This window comes from Doryrhamphus excisus, linkage group LG15 (genome assembly GCF_037039965.1).
Source record: "Doryrhamphus excisus strain RoL-2023G ecotype Guam linkage group LG15, RoL_Dexc_Guam_v1.1, whole genome shotgun sequence".
Taxonomy (NCBI): domain Eukaryota; kingdom Metazoa; phylum Chordata; class Actinopteri; order Syngnathiformes; family Syngnathidae; genus Doryrhamphus; species Doryrhamphus excisus.
The window spans coordinates 3,329,911-3,351,991 of record NC_136371.1 but is presented as its reverse complement, the minus strand read 5'-3'; the positions used below and the strand labels follow the sequence as shown (position 1 = coordinate 3,351,991).

The 22,081-nt window shown below is 43.1% G+C and overlaps 1 protein-coding gene across 11 annotated transcripts in view; it reads left to right on the top strand.

Moving 5' to 3' along the window:
* Positions 1-22,081, top strand: part of camta1a (calmodulin binding transcription activator 1a) — a 315,309-nt gene that overhangs the window by 165,619 nt on the left and 127,609 nt on the right. For all 11 annotated transcript variants that reach the window (XM_058052094.2, XM_058052105.2, XM_058052095.2 and 8 more), the window contains one exon: positions 13,800-13,935. In XM_058052094.2, the coding sequence (XP_057908077.2) occupies positions 13,800-13,935 (136 nt within the window). The remainder of the gene's footprint in view (positions 1-13,799; positions 13,936-22,081) is intronic.

The window sequence follows — 22,081 nt, the reverse complement described above, 5'->3', positions numbered from 1 at the left end:
CGGAAGATGCGGGTGACAAATAGACAGCGTACAACATGTGACCATTGTTTGGGCTGTCAAAATAATTAGTTGTTGGCGACTGATTATCATTGCTACAGGACACCATGATGAAGTAGTTTAGAGGAAAACAGGAGCAAATAAAGGCCTTTACTTATCCAAGGCAGGAGATGCTTAAGACCCGGGGGCCTGTACCACTTTGAAACAAGAGGAGAAACGGAGCAGTCTTATCTGCCTCGTCATCAGTGTATCGTGCTTGTACCCCTGAATGACCACTGGTCGGACGTGAACGGTGCCACGTTTAGCGGGCCCCAGGGACAGTGGACAGGAGGACTGGTCAAGTAGGCGACAGCGAGGGTCACAGGGTCCCACAGGGGGAAGAATTCCCAAAGGGGTCGGGCAGATGGGTCTGGAATGAATGTGTTCTCAGACAGGTGGATGGCTGTCACCCTCATTTTGCCACTGCTTGGAAGCAGGTGGCCTCCTCCTCCTTCTCCCTTCGTGGGTCACCTTCACATAGCACTGCTTCCCCCCGGGTCCTATCCCATCATATATACAGTGTAGTGCACACACGTCCGCCCACATATTGACACACACATACAGTGGCGGTGCTGCTCATACTGTTGACTCTCAGTCAACCTGGGCACCTGGGGACGGGTGGTGTAAACAGTCACTCTCAAGGTTGAACCCAGGTGTTTCATTTCCATTAAGGTTCCTCATTACAATCACAGCCTCCTCCCACTGACTTTGGCCCTAACATGGACTGAATAGTCATTAAATTCCAACCTACCTTCCCTTTGCCTTTGCACATATGGTGATTCGCAGGGTCTATTTTAGATGTCTGTCTGAGAAATAATTATCTCTCCACTCTCTGCCCCAGACATCTTCAAAAGTGGATGTGCCATTGATGATTTTTGCCCTACATCATAGCTTTGCTCTTGCCGTGACTCTACAACCCAATGTGACATAATTAAACTAACAAAGTGACATCAATAGAGACAGAAGTGCTCTGTAATTACAGCCTGTGCTAGGACATCATAAGCAGGCGGTGTCATCACCCTAACGAAGGAAATAAATCGATGGCAGTCAGACAAAGCCTTTACGATCTTCTCCGACGACACACAAAGCTTCCCATAAACAGGAGTACAGGCAGAGTTTAATGGGAATCTTAAAGTTGTGTAGGCCGCTAGCTTTTCTTTACTGCTCCTGCCCAGCAATACAATGGGCGCCTTGACAGTTTCACCACTCCTCTCCTCTCCTTCATTAGTTTTTCCCTTCTCTTTCGCCTCCTATCCGGTGTCTGGTCCTCACCCACCAGAGACACACAAGTGACAGCACCTTCTCTTAATAACTGTGCACTCGTCTTCTGACATGGTTGCCCAAAAACAGCAACTCTCACACATGAAGCTTGTCCTATGGAGCGTCGTGGGAACAGTGAGGCTAAATGTCAAGAAACGGTTGCTAATTTCTTTGTGCACACGCCCGTGCATACAGCTGCTCTCGAACTGCACAGACAAGACACCCTTTTCTGTATGTGTGCTTGAGGATAAATGTCAAGGGATGATGTAAATTCACATGATTGCTTCCAGAAGTAGTTCATCACAATGACAACGCTGGACAGATCAGGCTGTGATTGTCCTCCAAGAGCGTCGGTGAGATCCAGCAGGAGATGCGTAATACATGCATGTATCTGTAGGCTGTTGTTAGATCTAGTCATAGTGTGACATTCATCCGGTATCGATAGTGATGGTACGCTTCTGTTCAGAGGTTTGGAACCAATGCAGAGATAGCAAATAGCAAATGAAAAAAATCAGTAGTATTTACACTCCAGACTAACAATGCATCTTTCATTATCGCAGTCTGACCCTTCCCAGTGCAGTCATTCTATGTGTTATTGGAAATTGGGAATTAAGGGTGGGCTCTCACTCATCCGAACGCATTAGCTATAGCATGTCGCTTGAGCATTAGCAAGCTCACTGCAGGGTTTCTTATTGTTATGAACTGTATCAAGAAGACACCTTAAAGCAGGGGTGGACAAATATTTTGACTCGTGGGCTGCATTGAGTTAACAAAGTTGTCCGGGGGGCCAGAACATAACTTATATATAACATACACACACACTATATTTTATGCTTATAATTTTCCTTGAGGCTGCATAGCGGATGAGTGGTTAGCATGCAGGAATCACAGCTGGGAGTTCAACTCCACCCTCGGCCATGTCTGTGTAGACTTTGCATGTTCTCCCCGTGCATGCATGGGTTTTCTCCGGTTTCTTTCCACATTCCAAAAACATACACTGTGTCCAGTTCCAAAAAATATGATAGTCAGGTATGGGCTGCATGGCGGGCGAGTGGTTTGCGCACAGGCCACACAGCTAGGAGACCGGAGTTCGATTCCACCCCCGGGCATCTCTGTTCTCCCCATGCATGCAAGGGTTTTCTCCGGGTACTCCGGTTTCTTTCCACATTCCAAAAACATGCTAGGTTAATTGGTGACTCCAAATTGTCCATAGGTATGAATGTGAGTGTGAATGGTTGTTTGTCTATATGTGCCCTGTGATTGGCTGGCGACCAGCACAGGGTGTACCCTGCTTCTCGCCCGAAGACAGCTGGGATAGGCTCCAGCATGCCTGCGACGCTTGTGAGGATAATCGGTAGAAAATGAATGAATGAATTAATAAATTTTCCTTGAATTGTCTAATTTTATCAATAAAAGCTGTATGTTCTCATATCCCTTTTTTCAGGAGCACTTTAAACATCAGAACACATCAAATTATGTAATTTAATTTTACAGTTTTTTTTTTTCACAATAAGACATCCAAATTGCAAGTCATGTTGACAGTTTGTATGTTCTAAGTTGAAATACTGGCTTCAAATGCTTGCTGGGCCGCATGTAGCCCCCGGGTCGTAGTTTCCCCACCCCTGCCTTAAAGCATATGTGTCAAACCCGGAACCCATATTATTCAGACCTCAAACAGCGTGTACCCCGCCTCTTGCGCAAAGACAGCTGGGATAGGCTCCAGCATGCCTGCAACCCTCACGAGGATAAGCAGCACAGAAAATGAATGAATTTTAATAAGATGTTTTGTCAGACATGGTTCAGCAATTGAAATTGTCTTCTAAGAAGCCAGTGAAAATCAATTGTGTCTTGAAAGATGGAAGGAATATATCAGGTGGACATGGCTTTCATATGAAAAGTGTGCACCAGTCAGTTTTTTTTTTTTTTTTTTTTTCAAATATACTACCGGGTGACAGTAGTGGATCTCCCTGAGCTTCCTTACACCTCCATATCATTGTTCAAAGAAAACCCAACTGCATATATTGTTCAGAAGAAATATGAGCGGTTGATGATACATTTGTAAGTGCATGTACCACATTGATGAATAAAACATAGATCCAATTCAAGTGAAGTCTCTTACCCCAACCTGTATACAAGACCCAGAAGGAAACTCTTTCCCCGCTGTTGACTGTTGCTTTTATGACTACCACCACCAACAGTCAATCACCCAAATTCTCTCTGCTACACAGGTGACTGATGAGCCGGTGTGTCAAATATAGGGGGACCAGTCAATCAGCCTCCATGTAAAAGTTGCTGGAGGGCGTGTGGAGAAGCGCTTTCTTTTCCAGACACTTTTTATAGTGGTGGGAAAATGAGGGATTAACTTCCAGCCAGGTTTGCTTAGATGCTCATTGCAAGTGTGTCTCATCCACTCCAAAGTGTATGGCATTTATTACGCCGCGCTGCCATGTGTGTACATGTGCGGCGTGTGTGACGATGTTCAAGGGATAAGAGGAGGGGGGGGGGAAAGGGAATGGCAGCGGATCATTTATGGAGCAGAGTGTGTTGATGTGATTTACTGTGTGAGAGCTCCATGGTCCGCTGAACTTAGAAAATGAGCAGCCAGAGGTGGCCATGATTGGAGGCTTACCTCTCTGACTACTTTATGAGTGTATTCAGATGTGTGTTTGTGTGAGCCATGTAGATGTGGTGAGAATCAGTAGCCGGACAGAAGTAGATAAACAAAGCCAGGCGTACGCAGTCTGTCATCTTCATTGTATGTGTGTGTGTGTGTGTGTAGCCTATTAATGTGTGTGTGTGTCTACCCAAGAGATGTGAAGTTGACTTATGTTCACTCGAGTGTACGTGTGTGTGTGTGTGTGTGTGTGTGTGTGTGTGTGTGTGTGTGTGCATATAAGGTCAGAGCCCCAGCCGATGCATCAGAGACAGCGTGGAGTGCCCTCAGATATACATCCATGTGTCAGAGGTCATCATAATCAAACATACCCAAAAGAACGAAAGAATGTTGACCATAATGTGCGCACACCCTGATACTATTTATGCAGACTATAACTTATTCAGGTCGAGTGGTTAGCGCGCAGACCTCACAGCTAGGAGGACCAGGGTTCGATTCCACCCTCGGTCATCTCTGTGTGGAGTTTGCATGTTCTCCCCATGCATGCATGGGTTTTCTCCGGGTACTCCGGTTTCCTCCCACATTCCAAAAACATGCTAGGTTAATTGTCCATAGGTATGAATGTGAGTGTGAATGGTTGTTTGTCTATATGTGCCCTGTGATTGGCTGGCGACCAGTCCAGGGTGTACCCCGCCTCTCGCCCGAAGACAGCTGGGATAGGCTCCAGCGCCCCCGCGACCCCCGTGAGGAAAAAGCGGTAGAAAATGAATGAATGAATGAATGAATAACTTATTCATTGATGATTGAATATTTGATTCATGGAATAACTAATACTAATGTCGCTGGCATCAGAATAAACTAATATCCTTACAATATAAATACCGGTTATCACTGCTAGCAATACATTTTAGTCTTTTTCTGTGCTTCTGTACTTCTTGTAACGACCACTTATCAATTCAGCGCAGTCCTACGCTGCAGTCGAGTTGAATTCTCGCATTCCAAATGGCACCACCATAATACTGTCATTGGCGTAAAAAACAAGTTAAAGCGAGTTTATTTATTTAGCACATTAATAAAAGGCAACCCAAAGTGCTCCGCGGATCATGAAGATAGAATGAATGAAAGAGGCAAGTAAGAACATAAAAATAATAAAATGATCAAAGCTTGGGGGAGAACAATAAAAACACAAGCAAGTAATCAGCAAATAATGCAAGGAAATTAGTTAAAAGCATCTCGAAAATGAAACTCCCCGCTGATCAGCACATTGCTTGAGATTTTAGCGACTGATAGTATTTCCTGTTTGAAATTAGAATGACTTTCATTTCTTTTTATAGTACATGGTAGTCAGATGTCACCATGTGATATAAAACAATTCTGTTCTTTGTTTTTTATTTTGTAATTTGGTGATAAACATATAGACTTTGTATTTAAATTTCTTGTCTATAAATTTTATTAGGTAAGAAATCTTAAATTAAGATTTGGTAAGAAATCTTAAAAGAAACCTATTATGCGTTTTACACTTTTGTGACCTACAAATAGCTAGAAAGTAGCTAGAAAGTTTTATTCCCGTGTTAAACGATGACAAAGTTTCAGATAATGAGGTTTGCGCATTTGGGAGTCAGCCCTGAAGGAAGTTAGGGATGGCTCAAAACGCTCGGTTTCAGAGGGTGTTGCAAAACTGGAGGTTTGTGATGTCATACATAGATGGGCTTTATTTTGCTCTCCATGCGCTGTAGGGCAGATACGCTTCCGGCCCTCCCACAAGGGCCTGGTTTTATGAACATCCAGCAGCCACACAACTACAGCAGTCCCATGACTGCTATTTTCATCAAAACAAACAACCCACCGCAACTCACCGGCGGTGGCGTACCACAGCCACCGCAAGTCAGAAATGAGACTTGGTCTGCATGGCCGCCATCACATGGTCATGGATGGTGTCTGTCCTGCTACCCCCCCAAATCTACCACTATACACCCTGCCTGTGGGTGCCGTCGAGCCCTGGGCTCCAAATAATCCTATGATGCCTGTCTTTGGATGGTATGGTGACCAGACGGGGCACAGAAAGATGTGATTCATAGGTGAAAGGTGGGATAGACTTTCTGATTCGCTCCGGCACACAGATAGAGTTACAGCTCAATTTCAACGTCTCTACCCCTCCACCCCCCGTTCTATCCTCCTGACTAAAAATAGGACCAAGAAACTAGGGAGGGGAGAGGAGGAATAGCTTCTTCCTTTTTTTTTCCTACCTCATTCTTCTAACCTCTCCAGCTTGTACAGCATCACTCCTAACTCCGTAATTCAATCTCACCTTTAAAAGTGGAAAAGGAGAGTTATTTTGACCTCGGTGCTTCTTTTCACCTCTGTCTTTTTCCCAGTCTGTGTTGTGCTTTTGGCTTTTTTTTTGTGGACAAGGCAAGATTCTGAATTAATCATAAACGGTTCAATAGCTGGCCGAAGATGTGCTCCGTCATTTGAGAGGATCAATGGAGGAAGGACAGTGCCACAGTGATGGCACTGCCTGGAGGAGAGACAGGGAGGGCCATGTCCAGTTGATCCATAAACTCATTCTGGCATGAGGCTAGATGGGGAGGAGACAATGTCCTTGCCCACATCTTGTCTCTGCCCTATACTCTCTGGAGAGAGACTGATGTCAGTATGCCCTACTTTTAAAAAAAAGTTACGTTCACATTGTATACGGATGGAGAAAAGTATGCAGTAATTTGATGAGTAATATTTACCTGTAGACAAGGTAGTTCCAACCAACGGATAAGACATGCATGTTTACATAAAAACGTCTGTCTCCACATTGACTATTGCATCACAAACATGAATACACATTGTACATATTTTATGTGTAAAAACAATTCTGCAGCACTGACCGTTGATTGAACCTTATTTTTATTTTTTGTGACTACCACATGCAAATCATCTTGTTCTGTTACTACATGTTCATATACAAAAAAATGGTTCTTTTACACAGGCCTCGACCATTGCACAAGTGTTACTTCCTTTTGCATCGTATAAGCGTCATAGTAGAAGTTCAACTGAATAATGTGACACAGATAAGCCTTGCCGCACGTACTGTGAGTATAGAATGTGTCTTTACAAAATGTAATCCTGGAATTTTTTCACTATCCAGAACAATGGGTGATAACATGTGAAGCTTTGCATGGACTATTTTAGTCATTGTCTCCTTAGTCTAGTCCTACACTAAGCCTTCATTCCAACTGAAGTCTGAATATACTACAGCTATTGCTCACACAAATGTTGCAGAATCCTTTTCAGCACATACAGCCGTCGTCTGCATTTCAGGAATGAATAGGAAATGTCTTCACAGCCGGAAAGCATACAAGCTCTTGAAATTCAAATTCTTTGTCACCTATGCAGGGGACATCAAAGCTCTGAGGTGTACGTGTTGACAGAGAATGGAGTGGTGTAGCCAGCCAACAACATTGTTATTTGTGAATTATGTCCTGGTGGCATGAGCAGAGAGCTTTACATCTGAGGAATGACAGCAGCTTCCCTGAAATGTGCATGAAATGTGCTTAGTATTATCAGTGCAGCATCGTGTCCAAGTCACCTGTCTCCCTCCCTTGCTTTCTGCAGGGCGACTGTGGACCAGATAAGAGCATGAGCTTACAATATATGCAGTAAACCAACATCCTTTGCCCCCCGCCCCCAACAGGGTCTTATAGGGACAGAGACACAGCAGCAAAGCTAAACGATCATTTATAGTGTTCTTATAGTTCCCTATCATGATTCATCATCTTTGCTTAAATAAGATATCTTATATATTGTTTGGAATTATGACTGGCGACCGGTCCAGAGTGTACCCCGCCTCTCGCCTAAAATCACATGGGTTGGCGCCAACATACCCCTCACAACCCCAGTGAGGATAAACGGCACAAAAGATGGATGTTTGTAATTATTTTCCATATTGTTAAATTTTTGAACTGGATGTTTACAGTGATTATAGCAAAGGTTTGATCAATGTGTCAAAAGTTTTGCGGAGGAGGAGACATTTGGAGATGAAATAGAGAACTTGCAGATATTGATCCAAGTCTTAAGATATGAAGATGAAGATTGGTGATCTTCTATACATAGAATGGTAAGTGTAAATTACTCCAGAGTTGGTTATCCTTCAATTACTGTTTTAAACCAGCTTCTTAATGAGCGTAAAGAGGTTTTTCATTGTAATTGTGGCCACACGTCGTGGACGAATGTTCGTCACAGTTTTTCTGTGCATCGTGCAGATAGCATCCTTATTAAAAATGCATTTATATCACACTTTCAAGCCAAATTCTTCTTGTAAAAGTGTTGCTTGAAGCAGTCATCAGTGAAATGATCACTGCAAAGGACAGAACTCAAGGTGGTCTATTGTTTTTCCGTGTGCTTACTTTATCTATTGTTGTCTTAAAGCTTTCTCTTTTGGAAAATAAAACTAACTTACAGTATCACTTGGATATTGTGAACATCCAGCAGCAACACAACATCAAAAAATATACTTCCTTATACTCTCCTTCAGCTGAGAGGTGTTACCTTGATGATGTCACAACTTATAAATGTGATTTTTTTTTTCTAATTTACTGCTAAACTCGAACAATATGCACCATAATTACAGACAATGTTTAACATATTTAAGCAAAGTTGATTCATCATATCAGGGTCCGTTTAAACTATGTGATTAGTTTTCAAATAATTCTACTTATCTGAAAAGTGATGGTCCAAGTTCTGTCACAATCACTGACAGTTTTCTATAGCAAGGAAATGAGATGAGGCACACTGTCAGAGACCCATACCCCTCCCTTTGTAATTATAGAAAACAAATATTTAGCACAGTATATGATAATACATTTGGCAAACTCTGTTTCATCATTCATTTCCATCTAGTTCATGACAAATGCAGATTGTTGTTTCCTCGTAAATATGATGGTGACCTTTCAGCTTGTCCATAAAGTGAGAATTAGAAAGCAAGAGGAATAATGTGATTTTAATCAAACATGATCCGTAACTTCCAGTCGATTGGGAAAAAAAGCCAGTTACATAGCGTATGTATATAATATGTATAATCAGGTATTAGTCGGAGTGTTGACAGACCAATACACCAACTTGCCAAGGTACCTCATTGTCAGTTGAAGAGAAATGTGAGAGAAAATGTGTGTATATGTGTGTGTGTGTGCGTGCGGGTGTATATGAGCCCGAACAGGCACTGACTCTAAATCCACAGGCCGTGGCAGATTTACATTTAAAGTAGTTTTAGCAAACACCCCACTTGCAGATTCATTTTTTTCGCAGGGCTGAAGGGACAGGCTTATCTGCGAGTCATCTGTTACGCGCACTGTGTCCAGATAGGAGCCGGAGGAGGCGGGGGGGGGGGGGGGGGGGATGATGTACCATATAATGCAGCACTGTTGCTTGAAGTCTAATTGCATTACATGTGGACTTACTGTACCTCTTCGCTGCGGCGACCGCTGCAGATGTGTGTCAGTTGCCACTTTCATAAGTCTTTTAACACGCTGGATGTATGTTTCAGTAGTGATTGACAGCAGCAGTAATGGAAAGCATCATAGTGGTATTGATGTTCTGTCACTCCTTTTGCTATTAATGTTATCCCCGCATGGAGCAACAGGGTTACTAGCAACTTGGAGTGTGGGAGTGTGGGAGTGCCCAAGGGCATATTTGTGCCTCATATTTACTCGGGTCAGTGTGTGTGTAAGTGTGTGTGTGTGTGTGTGTGTCTGAAACCCCAATAGGAGGAATGCGCTGTAAGTGTTTTTGGATGAGTAGGTGGAAGTGTTGTTGTTGTTGACATACTACACTACAGGCTGAGATTTCTGAAGGCTTCGATGGGTAATTGAGAACAGCATGTGTTTCCTCCTCCCGAGCCACCGTAGGCCCAAACCAGCTCGCCCTCCGACCTCCAAAGCCTCGATGGAGTAGCACTCATCTTCCTCTTCTTATCCTCTCCTCTTCCTTTTCTTAAATACTGCCAGTTGAGCTTGCGGGAGAGAATAACAGCGTGCATGGTATTAATCAAACTCGGGGGTAGAGTGGGAAAGGGGCGGCGGGAGCCCAGCTATTACTGCTAAACAGGTTTACCAACAGAGGAATATTTTCTCTGTGACTCATTTGACAGAAATCAGTGTTTCCCGCAGGGCTGCAGACAATATCATCATAAAATTGGTATGCATATGTGCAACCCCCTTAACAAGTCCCATCATAATGTGTTAATGAGGACATTCATTCATTTTCTACCGCTTTTCCTCACGAGGGTCGCAGGGAGTGCTGGAGCCTATCCCAGCTGTCTTTGGGCGAGAGGCGGGGTACACCTGGACTGGTCGAGAGCCAATCACAGGGCACATATAGACAAACAACCATTCACACTCACATTCATACCTATGGACAATTTGGAGTCGCTAATTAACCTAGCATGTTTTTGGAATGTGGGAGGAAACCGGAGTACCCGGAGAAAACCCACGCATGCACGGGGAGAACATGCAAACTCCACACAGAAATGGCCGAGGGTGGAATTGAACCGTGGTCTCCTAGCTGTGAGGTCTGCGTGCTAACCACTAGACCACCATGCAGCCTTAATGAGGACAACTAACAGTTAATGTCTGAAACTTGTGTATGGTATCACTGACCACCCTGGGGTTCCGAAAGTTATGAGAGGGACCAATCAACTTTGAAGTGTACACACGGTGCATTACTTCAATTAAATAAAGTTGATGTCTCCATCTTATATACTGTACATGTTAACTGAATGGCAGCACATGTCCGTTTCCTCGTTTAAAGCTAGTATGTGCTGCTTTTTATATTGGCATAAGATTGACGCCATTTATTGTTTTGCTTATGTGATCGGTTGAAAGAAGTTTGGCGTAGCCCGTCAAAAACCGATGCAGGTCAGCCGTAATAGCAGTCAGATGCTATTTATTAAATAAGCACAGCTGTCATTCCTACTATAATGATATCAGAGCATTGGGAGAAACCATTAATACTTTCAAAATATCTCTTAAAATGCCAGAAAACTTAAATCAGCAATGATTTACGCACCATAGATAATAGCATTACTAATTGTAACACACACAGACAAAAATCGGAAGTGACACTAGGAAATGGTTTCAAAAACAAAACCTCGCATAAACGTGCATAAACATGGAGAATTCTTAGTTGGTGCCAAATTGATCTGTGGCGATCAAAATTAATTAGTGTCAGGCCACCACAATTACATTCAATTCTTATTATATATAATATAGTATATAATAATATATTATATACCGTTATATGCATGCCACACAACAGGAATATATTGGTGGAGACTACACCTGCTTAGTGTTTTGGATTATGTCAATAGAATTTTTTTTAATACCTGACTCTGTGTGATTGCGCTTTGGAGTAATTGCGCACTTCCACTGAGGATTTTCCTATAGTTTCTTCCCACGGATCCATGTTGGATCTCAGTCACCCATTTATCATTTTTATCATTTATCATTTTGGTGCCAATTGGCCTTTAGAAAGTTGAGCTCAGCCCATGAGAAATGGGACAGGGGTCCCTGCTTTTGGCTTTATTATGCATGCTGCCGTCCTCATAAAGCCAAATTACCCCCAACACCCCCGCCCTCCTTTGACTTCCTCAAATGAACAAATGTGATTGAGCGAATGCCATTACCTGGGTAAATGTATGAATCCCAAAGGGGCGAACAAGGCCTTACACCACCCTGAGGGTAAAGCTTATTATCACTGCAAAGTCCACAGAGGAGAGAAGCAGCTGTGGAGCTGGTCTGAGGTCCACATTTCCATATTAATCTGGCACATTTAGGCATTTGAGACAGAAGGCCTCCTGTCACGCTTCTATGATAACAGAGAATTTAGCTTTCCCCTCTCATGTATAAATATGTAGAATTCTGATAAGATTAATTGAATCCACTACGCATACAGTGGCACGAAAGGAGTGGGTGGGAGACGTTAGAGACAGCAGGGGGGATGAAAGGAGACACCTAATGTTGCCAAAGCTTTTATTTCAGACCGGCCTCGGTCTCAGAGGGTGTCTGGGCTCGTTCCTCTCCATCCAAAGTGCCTTGAATTGAAAAGAGCATCTACCTAACGGAGCCTCCAAAATAGCTACCTTTTTTTGCACCGAGCTGATAAAAATGGCATGGAGCCTCTGACACCAAAGCCTCACCCCAATTTTCAGAGCTGTGGAGGAGATCAGATAGCCTTGTGTCATTTGATTTTCTGCCTTATCTCATCCGTGCCCATCTTTTTGTCTCATGCAGGGCTATGTTTTGAGGAGTACACGTTGCATGTATCTCTTGAAGGGCAAAAACTCTGAGTGATATCGGAATAAACAAAAGTACCACGCTGTGATGTGGCTCTTCGAGAGCCGAGCGCTTATGACTGTCCTTCATTTGACATGAAGGATGCAAATCTGCATAAGTACTTCTATATGAAGCAAAGTTTATTACCGTGCTACCTTTCATTTCCTTAATGATGGTGTAAACTTCTCAAAAACACAATTAGGATCTCAAACAGTCCTCAAAACAACCAATAGGATTCGAGGGAGGGTCATATCAAGAAGATGGCAGGTCAAGGATCCTTAGATGTATTAAAGACAGAGAAGTGGGAGTTGACGTTGGTGAGTGGAAGTCGCAAAACTAAAAAAAAAGCTACAAACTCGTAAGGGAGATCATCCGTGTGTGAGTGGCATCTCTCATTAGAAAATGTTGTCTGGGGCCACAGAGGAGGGACTGCGGGGAGGACCGACCCCCCCCCACCAATCCTGGCCTCTGAGAACGGGCTGAGGAAGTGATTGATGAGTGATACTAAGATAAACAAGCACCCTAGCCCCCAAAGGCATTCCTGCAAAATGCTGCACGCCGTTATAAATAAACATTTCAGAATAATAAATAAATAAAAGAATGGAAAAAACAATCGTTGGGGTTTCTTATTATGGAAATTGTTCCTTGAGACAAAAATCTACCCGGCTTTTGTTCTTGGCTTTGATGAGACTTTTTCTGTTTAGGTGTGTGTGTGTTTGTGTGTGTACTGTGCTTATGCATGTGATGAGCTCAAAAGGTAGCCAGGCCCAGCAGCTGACTGGATGTTACTTTCTCTTTCTCTCTCCTTCTACTGCTCATTCACAGCAAGCCACCGCGCGCTCTCTCATTTGGGAGTGCTCCAAATCATAGCAGCTGTGAGTGCAGAATGTGTGTGTGTGTGTGTGTGTCTTTGTAAAAAGAGCATTTGGGTGTTAAACTGATGTGCAAGTGTGGCATATGCACAGATTCATCCTCATGATACGGGGGCCGAGCCACAATACACAAACACACACACACACATCTCTGTCCAATTGCTCTGTAATTGTTGAGTGAGTCGTAAATGTTTTATGTTACACTTTCTGCTAATGTTCAACACTGAGCACCAAATGTCTCTGTTACAAATCGAAGCAGAAAGGCAGATTATCATCAGTTACATTATATCATGATGAGCCTCCAGGCTGTGGTCTGGTGAAGGGAGAATGAATTATGAATGGAGTGTGAAGGAGAATCTTCTATTCTCTCTTGGGACTTCCAACACTGCTACTCATTTAGGTTGGATGAATGAAAGATAAGGAAGAACGTGTGGCACTCATGCATTTTACTCCGCGTGAACAAGAGTCATTGAAGCTACTCATAGACACACACACACACACACACTTGGGTTGCGACACGCATGTTGCAAAGCGCTTTATACATTACCAGCTGAAAAACCATAAAAATCTATCATTAAAGCCACTGGTGCATTCTCTTTTATGTTACATGCCTTCTTTCTGTATGATTCTGTATGATCTTTGCCTGACAATTACTCACCACATTTTCTCCTGGTCTTTGTCTTGTCACCATGGTTGCAGGCCGCAGAATGGGTCGATGATATTGTACAATCGCAAAAAAGTGAAGTACAGAAAGGATGGCTACTGTTGGAAGAAGAGGAAAGATGGGAAGACCACACGGGAGGATCACATGAAGCTGAAAGTGCAAGGAGTTGAGGTGAGTCTGCAGGCCAGAGTTTGGATGCATGGCTGTGGGAAGACGTCATGGTCTGTTTAGCCACGTTTCCACCAAGTTGCACTGTTAAGGTTTAGTTCAGTGTTTTTTTGTTATCATGTAAAGGTATTGGGGCTGCAGGGCGGATGAGTGGTTAGCGCGCAGACCTCACAGCTAGGAGACCAGGGTTCAATCCCACCCTCGGCCATCTCTGTGTGGAGTTTGCATGTTCTTCCCGTGCATCCGGGTACTCCGGTTTCCTCCCACATTCCAAAAACATGCTAGGTTAATTGGCGACTCCAAATTGTCCATAGGTATGAATGTGAGTGTGAATGGTTGTTTGTCTATATGTGCCCTGTGATTGGCTGGCGACCAGTCCAGGGTGTACCCGGCCTCTCGTCCGAAGACGGCTGGGATAGGCTCCAGCACCTCCGCGACCCTCATGAGGATAAGCGGTAGAAAATGAATGAATGAATACACAAGATAATGCACTACAGTTTCTCACATATCATCAGGAATTGAATGCAATATGAAATATTACCGGGCGGCACAGCGGTCGAGTGGTTAGCGTGCAGACCTTACAGCTAGGAGACCAGGGTTCAATTCCACCCTCAGCCATCTCTGTGTGGAGTTTGCATGTTCTCCCCGTGCATGCGTGGGTTTTCTCCGGGTACTCCGGTTTCCTCCCACATTCCAAAAACATGCTAGGTTAATTGGCGACTCCAAATTGTCCATAGGTATGAATGTGAGTGTGAATGGTTGTTTGTCTATACATATATGCCCTGTGATTGGCTGGCGACCAGTCCATGGTGTACCCCGCCTCTCGCCCAAAGACAACTGGGATAGGTTCCAGCACCCCCGGCGACCCTTGTGAGGAAAAGCGGTAGAAAATGAATGAATGAATGAAATATTACCGGGCGGCACGGCGGTCAAGTGGTTAGCGCACAGACCTCACAGCTAGGAGACTAGGGTTTAATTCCCCCCTCGGCCATCTCAGTGTGGAGTTTGCATGTTCTCCCCGTGTATGCATGGGTTTTTTCTGGGTACTCCGGTTTCCTCCCACATTCCAAAAACATGCTAGGTTAATTGGCGACTCCAAATTGTCCATAGGTATGAATGAGTGTGAATGGTTGTTTGTCTATATGTGCCCTGTGATTGGCTGGCGACCAGTCCAGGGCGCACCCCGCCTCTCGCCCGTGAGGATAAGCGGTAGAAAATGAATGACTGAATGAATAAAGGTATTGAAGATACCACATTGGTACTTTGGTACCATTGATACCAACGTCAATGATCTGGGAGGTTCCTTTTTAACAATTTAATTGTGTTCTTCTTTGTTGAGAACTTGTCGTCTTGTTTTACTGATCCTTGGCAAACTGAACTTGGTGGAAACATGGCTTGAGTCTGGAGATAGGCAACCTTTTTGTCATCGATGAGACCTTCCTGGTCGGTAATGGAGACGGTCGCATGCTGCTGTCTCCAAGGAGCCTCACCAGGACACAATGCAGCACAACAATAGTTTTCCCTAGGAAACCAGTGGAGTGGAGCCGATTGTTTGTACCTTATTAAGACTCTGGATGTTGCCGTTGCTCCGGAGAGCCTACATTAATCTTGCTTGTTCAAAGCAGTACTGAGCAGCAAGCGCTCTCTCACCCCACTCCAGTCACCTCCCACATAAGCTATAAAACACCCAGTTGTATCTATTTTTGGCTCTCCCCGGTTTATTTCTGTTTGATCTGCGCTAGTGGCGCGAAATGTTGATGCAGCGAAGATGATGTATCAGTCGTACAACTTGAAACTTTGCTTTCTTTGTTGTCAATAGTGGTGAAGTTTGGGTTCTGGACCAGGAGTGATGTACAGCAGATGTATTTATGTGTTTAGATTTTTGATTTATGAGTGCCCGTGTAGACACACAAAAGCATGACTTGTAGCACACACCTCAGGCACTGGTGTTTATGTCACACAGTATGACAAAGCTCAGGCGTTCTCCCAGTAGGCGCTTTGCTCCGTGTCTGCGCTCCTCCAGATATTTGTCACTCTGAGGAAATGGCTCGGTGTCATCGCTGGTCCTGCAGTGGTCCGATAACCTGCTGGGATTTATACACACATTTGTTTGAGTTCTTATATATTTTTACATCATCTGACAGTTTCACCAGTATGGTATGACTTTAGTCAGCTCACTTGTATCAGTATGTCTGATCGATTTCCCGGAACATAAGCATCACGTTACAGACCAGATTCAATGTTTTGGCTGTACAGGTCTTTCCTAGGACTCATGTGCATCTCTTAACAATATGCACTTATAATTTGCTCATTCACACATCGCCACGGACGACAAATCCCCCATTTTCCATACAAAACGAGGAACGTCACTCTAATGAGCTCATTAACTTGCGCATTCACTCTTTAGCTTGACACCTGTTATACTTTAAGGTACTTATGAACTTTTGCAACTGTTGTCTATTACTTGAATATTGCTTACAAATCACCTTACTTGTAAATAACCATTGGGCACACAATGTTTTGTCACATTAAATACTATTTTAGTTATACATGTTATACCCCATTCGGGGCAACGTGAATAAAAATTAAACAAGCAATTAGCGCCTAACACTCAAAATTCGAGTGCGCCTGAATGCTTCACAAAAACGGACACAAATTGTTCCTTGCTCTGTGTGCATCATTTATTGTTTGTATGTATTTTTGTATTTCAGATACTACTAAGAAGGGGGTAATGGTTATTTTGGAGTTTGGGGCACCATGGGAAGATCCCATGGTTATCAGCAGGTCATCATAAGGACACCACTGGACATCAGTAAAGAGCCTAACAACACAAAAACAAATGAATTAAAGAAGTCTTCTATTTTCCACACGAACAACAACAATAGCTAAAATGGCCCAATGGTTAACTCTTTAACTGCGATTAATCATGTGACAGCTCTAGTAAAAATACATTCCTCTATACCAGTGCTTCTCAAATACCGGGTGGGCCCCTCTGGGGGAAGCACAGTGAACTGTCAGGGGGGACGTGAGAGGACTTTCAATAGTAGTGCAGACTTGCCAACATATATGATTTTTTTTTCTTACTCAGAATGCCGTTTGACTCTTGAATATGCTTGTATGCTTCACCGCTCTCCATTTTGTTGCATTGCGCTGGCTTTAGTTTGGAGTTTAATCTGTACAATGCAGATACATAAATAGATATTATCGGTTTCTCAGTAGTATTTCAAAGGTTAGGGTTAGTATTTGACGAATAAATCCACAGCATTAAAACAGTATATGCTGATTATCGTACACCAGTGCTAAAGACTTTAAGAATAGACATTATATGGGCCAAGTTCAGCATACAGGGAAGACATGGTTCAAGCCCCTGATGCTCGGTGACGTGTTCCAGGACATGAGGAACTACGAGGCTGAGGCATTTTCTGGGGGCTGCCTAAAGCAGCCTAGCATGGAAAAAGTAGATGTCTGTCCTGTCCGCTTTGCAGTGCTGGCTCAGCAACCCGTGTTGGCTTCCCTCCCTCCTCTTTCAATCTCTACACTTTACTGTGTTAAGTCTCTTCCTTCCCCTGTGTGTCTTTGGTCTCTCAGTCTTTTAATTCTTCACCAAATATGTCACGGCCCTGTTTTCTCCTCTACTTCTCTTTCTCCCGACTGCCCTTTCTCTCCTCCACCCTCCACTACCCTCCAAGTCCACCATCCAGACAGACAGAACCTTGAGCTGGGTGGTAATGCTCCCTGTTCCCTAAAATTGGAGCGCAGGGCATGTTGCGGAATTAGCGCTTAACAGGCCGTGAAATAGCAGCCTGCCTTCCTGACGTCTCCCACATCACTCCAGGTGAGTTGGCCAGACGGCTGGATAAATGAGCAAGCAGCACCCGCAGCACACGGCATGCATTTGGGTCACCTGAGGAGAGATGTCCGTCAGTGATTATCTCACCCACCACTCTGGCCCACCGAGCCAGAGTTGTTTACGCACCCAAATTGTCATGAGGGTCTTTTGCCACCGCTCGCACAGGTATATCCGGTGGTCACCAATCTGTCAGGGGCCTCGGTGGCAGCAAGTGTTGATTGGTTTCATTCACCTATGATGTCATCTCAATTCAGGGTTTTGGCCTCATTGGGCGTAATGTAGCACTAGCATTCGCTGCTTTCTGTGAAGTAGGAGTGCAAACTCCAATTTTGGTGAAACATTCAATTACACATAAAGCTTCTATGCTAGGGGTGTCCAAACTACATCAAATATGGCAGAGTGGCTCCTTTATTAGTGACACAAATACATGTACATGAACACACCGCACCACATACATGCATACACATATACTCCGGTTTTATCAACCCTGGGGTGCATTGAGGGTGCACACCCAATGTTTTTGTCTCATTTGTGGTTCCAACAACAACCCCAAAAAAAAAGCATTCAAACTTACCATAATATATTCATGGCAATTGCGTGATGTCACTTTTTTGGCACATGTTTATTGGTTATACAATGGGAGGGGGGCAATGGCAACTTTCCATCCATCCATTTTCTATACCGCTTATCCTCACTAGGGTCGTGAGTATGCTGGAGCCTATCCCAGCTGACTTCGAGCGAGAGGCGGGCATTGGTTGCTGGCCAATCGCGGCCAAGAGGCTGGGTACACCCTGTTTGAGGTCTGAATAACACATGACACATATGCTTTAAGCCAGGGGTGGAGAAACTACGGCCCGGGGGCTACATGCGGCCCACCAAGCATTTGAAGCCAGTATTTCACCTTAGAACATACAAACTGGCAACATGACTTGCAATTTGGATGTCTTATTTAGTAAAAAAAAAGCAAACAACAAAACTGAAAAATTAAATTACATAATTTGATGTGGTCTGATGTTTAAAGTGCTCCTGAAAAAAGGGACATGAGAACATACAGCTGATAGTATAACACTTTTACAGATAAAATTAGACAAATAATTCAAGGAAAATTAACGAATTCATTCATTCATTTTCTACCGCTTATCCTCACAAGTGTTGTGGGCATGCTGGAGCCTATCCCAGCTGTCTCCGCGTGAGAGGCAGGGTACATACTGGACTGGTCACCAGCCAATCACAGGGCACATATAGACAAACAACCATTCACACTCACATTCATACCTATGGACAATTTGGAGTCACCAATTAACCTAGCATGTTTTTGGAATGTTGGAGGAAACCGGAGTCGGAATCGAACCGATCTCCTGACTGTGTGTCCAACAAGCTAACCACTCGTCCACCGTGCGGCCTCAATGGAAACCTTCGGCTCTTTATTTATCAGGCCATGACACATGGTGGAAATATAATTAAACAACAAAAAAAAGCAATAATGCGGAGAATTAAACTAAAGTAAAGAGAAGTGTAATGTAAAGAGAAAAAAGCTTGAATGTTGACAATTTGCACAAAGCTTTGTCTTTAATTGGACCTTAGTTGAATATTTTTAGAAAATATTAAAAAACATATAGAAATAGCAAAATGTCCCCCCCATCCTTTGGTTTCTCAATATACACCCCTCCGTGGAAAAAGTTTGGACACCCCTGCTGTATGCCAATGTTACTATCTCCTCTTTGCTGATTAGCTGTTAATGTGTGTTTGCCCCCCCTCAACAACTCACCCACCCAGTCTATCCTATCTCCCCATTATTCCGGCGCTTTAATAAACTCTCTCAAACGTAGATCGATTTTCTCTTAAGTGAAGGTGGCAGTGCCTCTGACTTATTTCATTACCACAGGCTAATTATACTGATTGAAATGAGCTTTTCTTCTCAAGGTATGTTAGGCTGCTCCTACCATATGGCCCCCCTCCTTCTCACAAAAAACTTTACATTCATTGCAGTTCTTGGCCAACTCCTTAAATCCCATCTCTGCCTTGGCACCTCCCCACCATCCCTTCAACCCCCCCCTGCTCAGACGCCTAAATTATCAGCTGCTGTGTCCTTTGCACCCGTAACTTGTCATTTCACATTGGATCCACCCTAATGTGTGATTTCAGCTGTGCAACTGTGCAATGAAGGAAGCTAATGGAGCATGCTGGTGACTCAATCGCCTCTGTTCATTGATAATAATGAAGACAAATGTCAAAACATTAGTTGCAAAGGCTGGAATGGAGTTGATGCTACATGCTGGATGCTGTATGATATTGGCTTCCAATAGCACATGACCTTCAAGATTATTTTTTTACCAATAGATTGTTGATGAATTAACCATATATATTTTATCCATGTAAAATATTCAGCTTAATATCTTTGATATCTTGTCTATAGATGAGTCTGGGCAAGGTAGCGTTGTGGCATTATTGATCGATGTCTGTTCAATTGAGTTTTTGTACGAAGTTGCTATTTAAGGATTGTGATTTAAAGATGGTATGGTATCATTTGTTTCGAATATGAATACAGGCTATAGTATCTTTGCTGTTTTGAGGTTGGCAAAAGATCAACATAATCTTTTGTTTGACTTACCTGGCTCGTTGGAAGAAGTCCGATAGCGTGTCAAAAACAGAGCACTCTGTAGACGGTGAATCTGGAGGTGATTAATTATATTCGTACATCATATGATGGTGCTACAAATGTTGCACTGCTCTTCCTGCTGCTTCTTCTTTGTTGGTGTTATGCAGCCATTTTTACGGTCAACGGGCTGGTCGGTCATCAAAAGTAGGAATCAAAATATTTAAAAATGAACGATCCTTGGAGAATCGGAATGTAGTCCCATCGATTGCCATCGATTCTCAATGCTCAACCCTACTGCCTCGGCACTACTGAAAATTTGTGTCTTACCTCGTTCACACACACACTGATGAAAAATTATAAAATACTTTAAAATATAAAATGAATCATCATTTTAAAATTGTTACGTGCTCGCACATCGTCTCTGTTAAATAATAAACTGAACTAAATAAAGCATATTTAAAGATTGCCAGACACACGTGAGAAGGCCCTAAACCAGAGGTAGGGAACCTATGGCTCGGGAGCCAGGTAGGGCTCTTTTGATGACTGTATCTGGCTCTCAAGCATTTCTTACCACAATAAAAATTTATTTTTGCTAACATTTTAAAGTAAACCATCACAGAAATGACTGTTAAAAATAATATTCAAAATCAACAACTTTCTTATGCATTTTAATTCGTCCATCTATATTCTGCTGCAATACGGCCAACCATATCTATCTTTCCTGATGATATTTTCCAGGTCAAACACCAAAACTTGATTATTACTGGGTAATGCTGTAGTTTACCTCAGCCATTGAGATGTCAAAAAAACATGTAAATGTAAACTTTCCTCCTTTAGTCAAATAGCTAAAGCTGCAGAACCAAGCCTTCTGACGAAGATGGCCAAAAGAATGAAATATGTCTACGGAGTACGGTGCAAAACTATGCAGCAGCAGAAGTTGTATTAATGGCAACAAGTATTTGATTTATTATTAGACACTGCGCTGCTCACGAAAGTGTGCTGGCCACACCCCATTGGCGTGGGGTAGTGTGCCTGGTCTACGTAATTAGAGCCCATTATATCTAAAACTGTTGGTCTTACATAAAAATGCACACATTTTATTGCATTCAATGTTTAAAAAAAATGTATATGGCTCTCACAGATACACATTTTAAAATATCATCATGGTTCTCTTCGCCAAAAAGGTTCCCGACCCCTGCCCTAAACAAAGAGCTGGTGGCATCCATGTTTTTTCTTACCTCTGATCCAAGTCAAATGTGAAATTAAGATCAAGATTCATGTATTGCCGAAAACAAATATTATATTTCCATGCACATATTCAAAGTCGGTAAACTGTCCTGTAAAAAACTGCTGTCAGTTGAAGTGTCTTGAAGAACCTTGCTTTGATATTCACTATTGGGTGAGCTTGCCTTGGAGCGCACACAACAACGGTCACTTCTGCTAAGATACCTGTCTGCAGTGAAGGTAAAAGCAATGTATTAGTAATATTTAAAAGACTGGTTACCATGGTAATGTGTCTTAATCCTCTGCTCTCGTGATAGATAGATAGATAGATAGTGTGGCTGAGAAATCAACAGCGAGTGCAAAGGTACAGGATGGTTATGGTTTTGTAGGTCTCAATTATCCGGGACAATATGACGTAAAGATTAATGGATGGAGGGACCTGATTTTTTTCTGCTGTGAGGAATCAGTCATGGTCA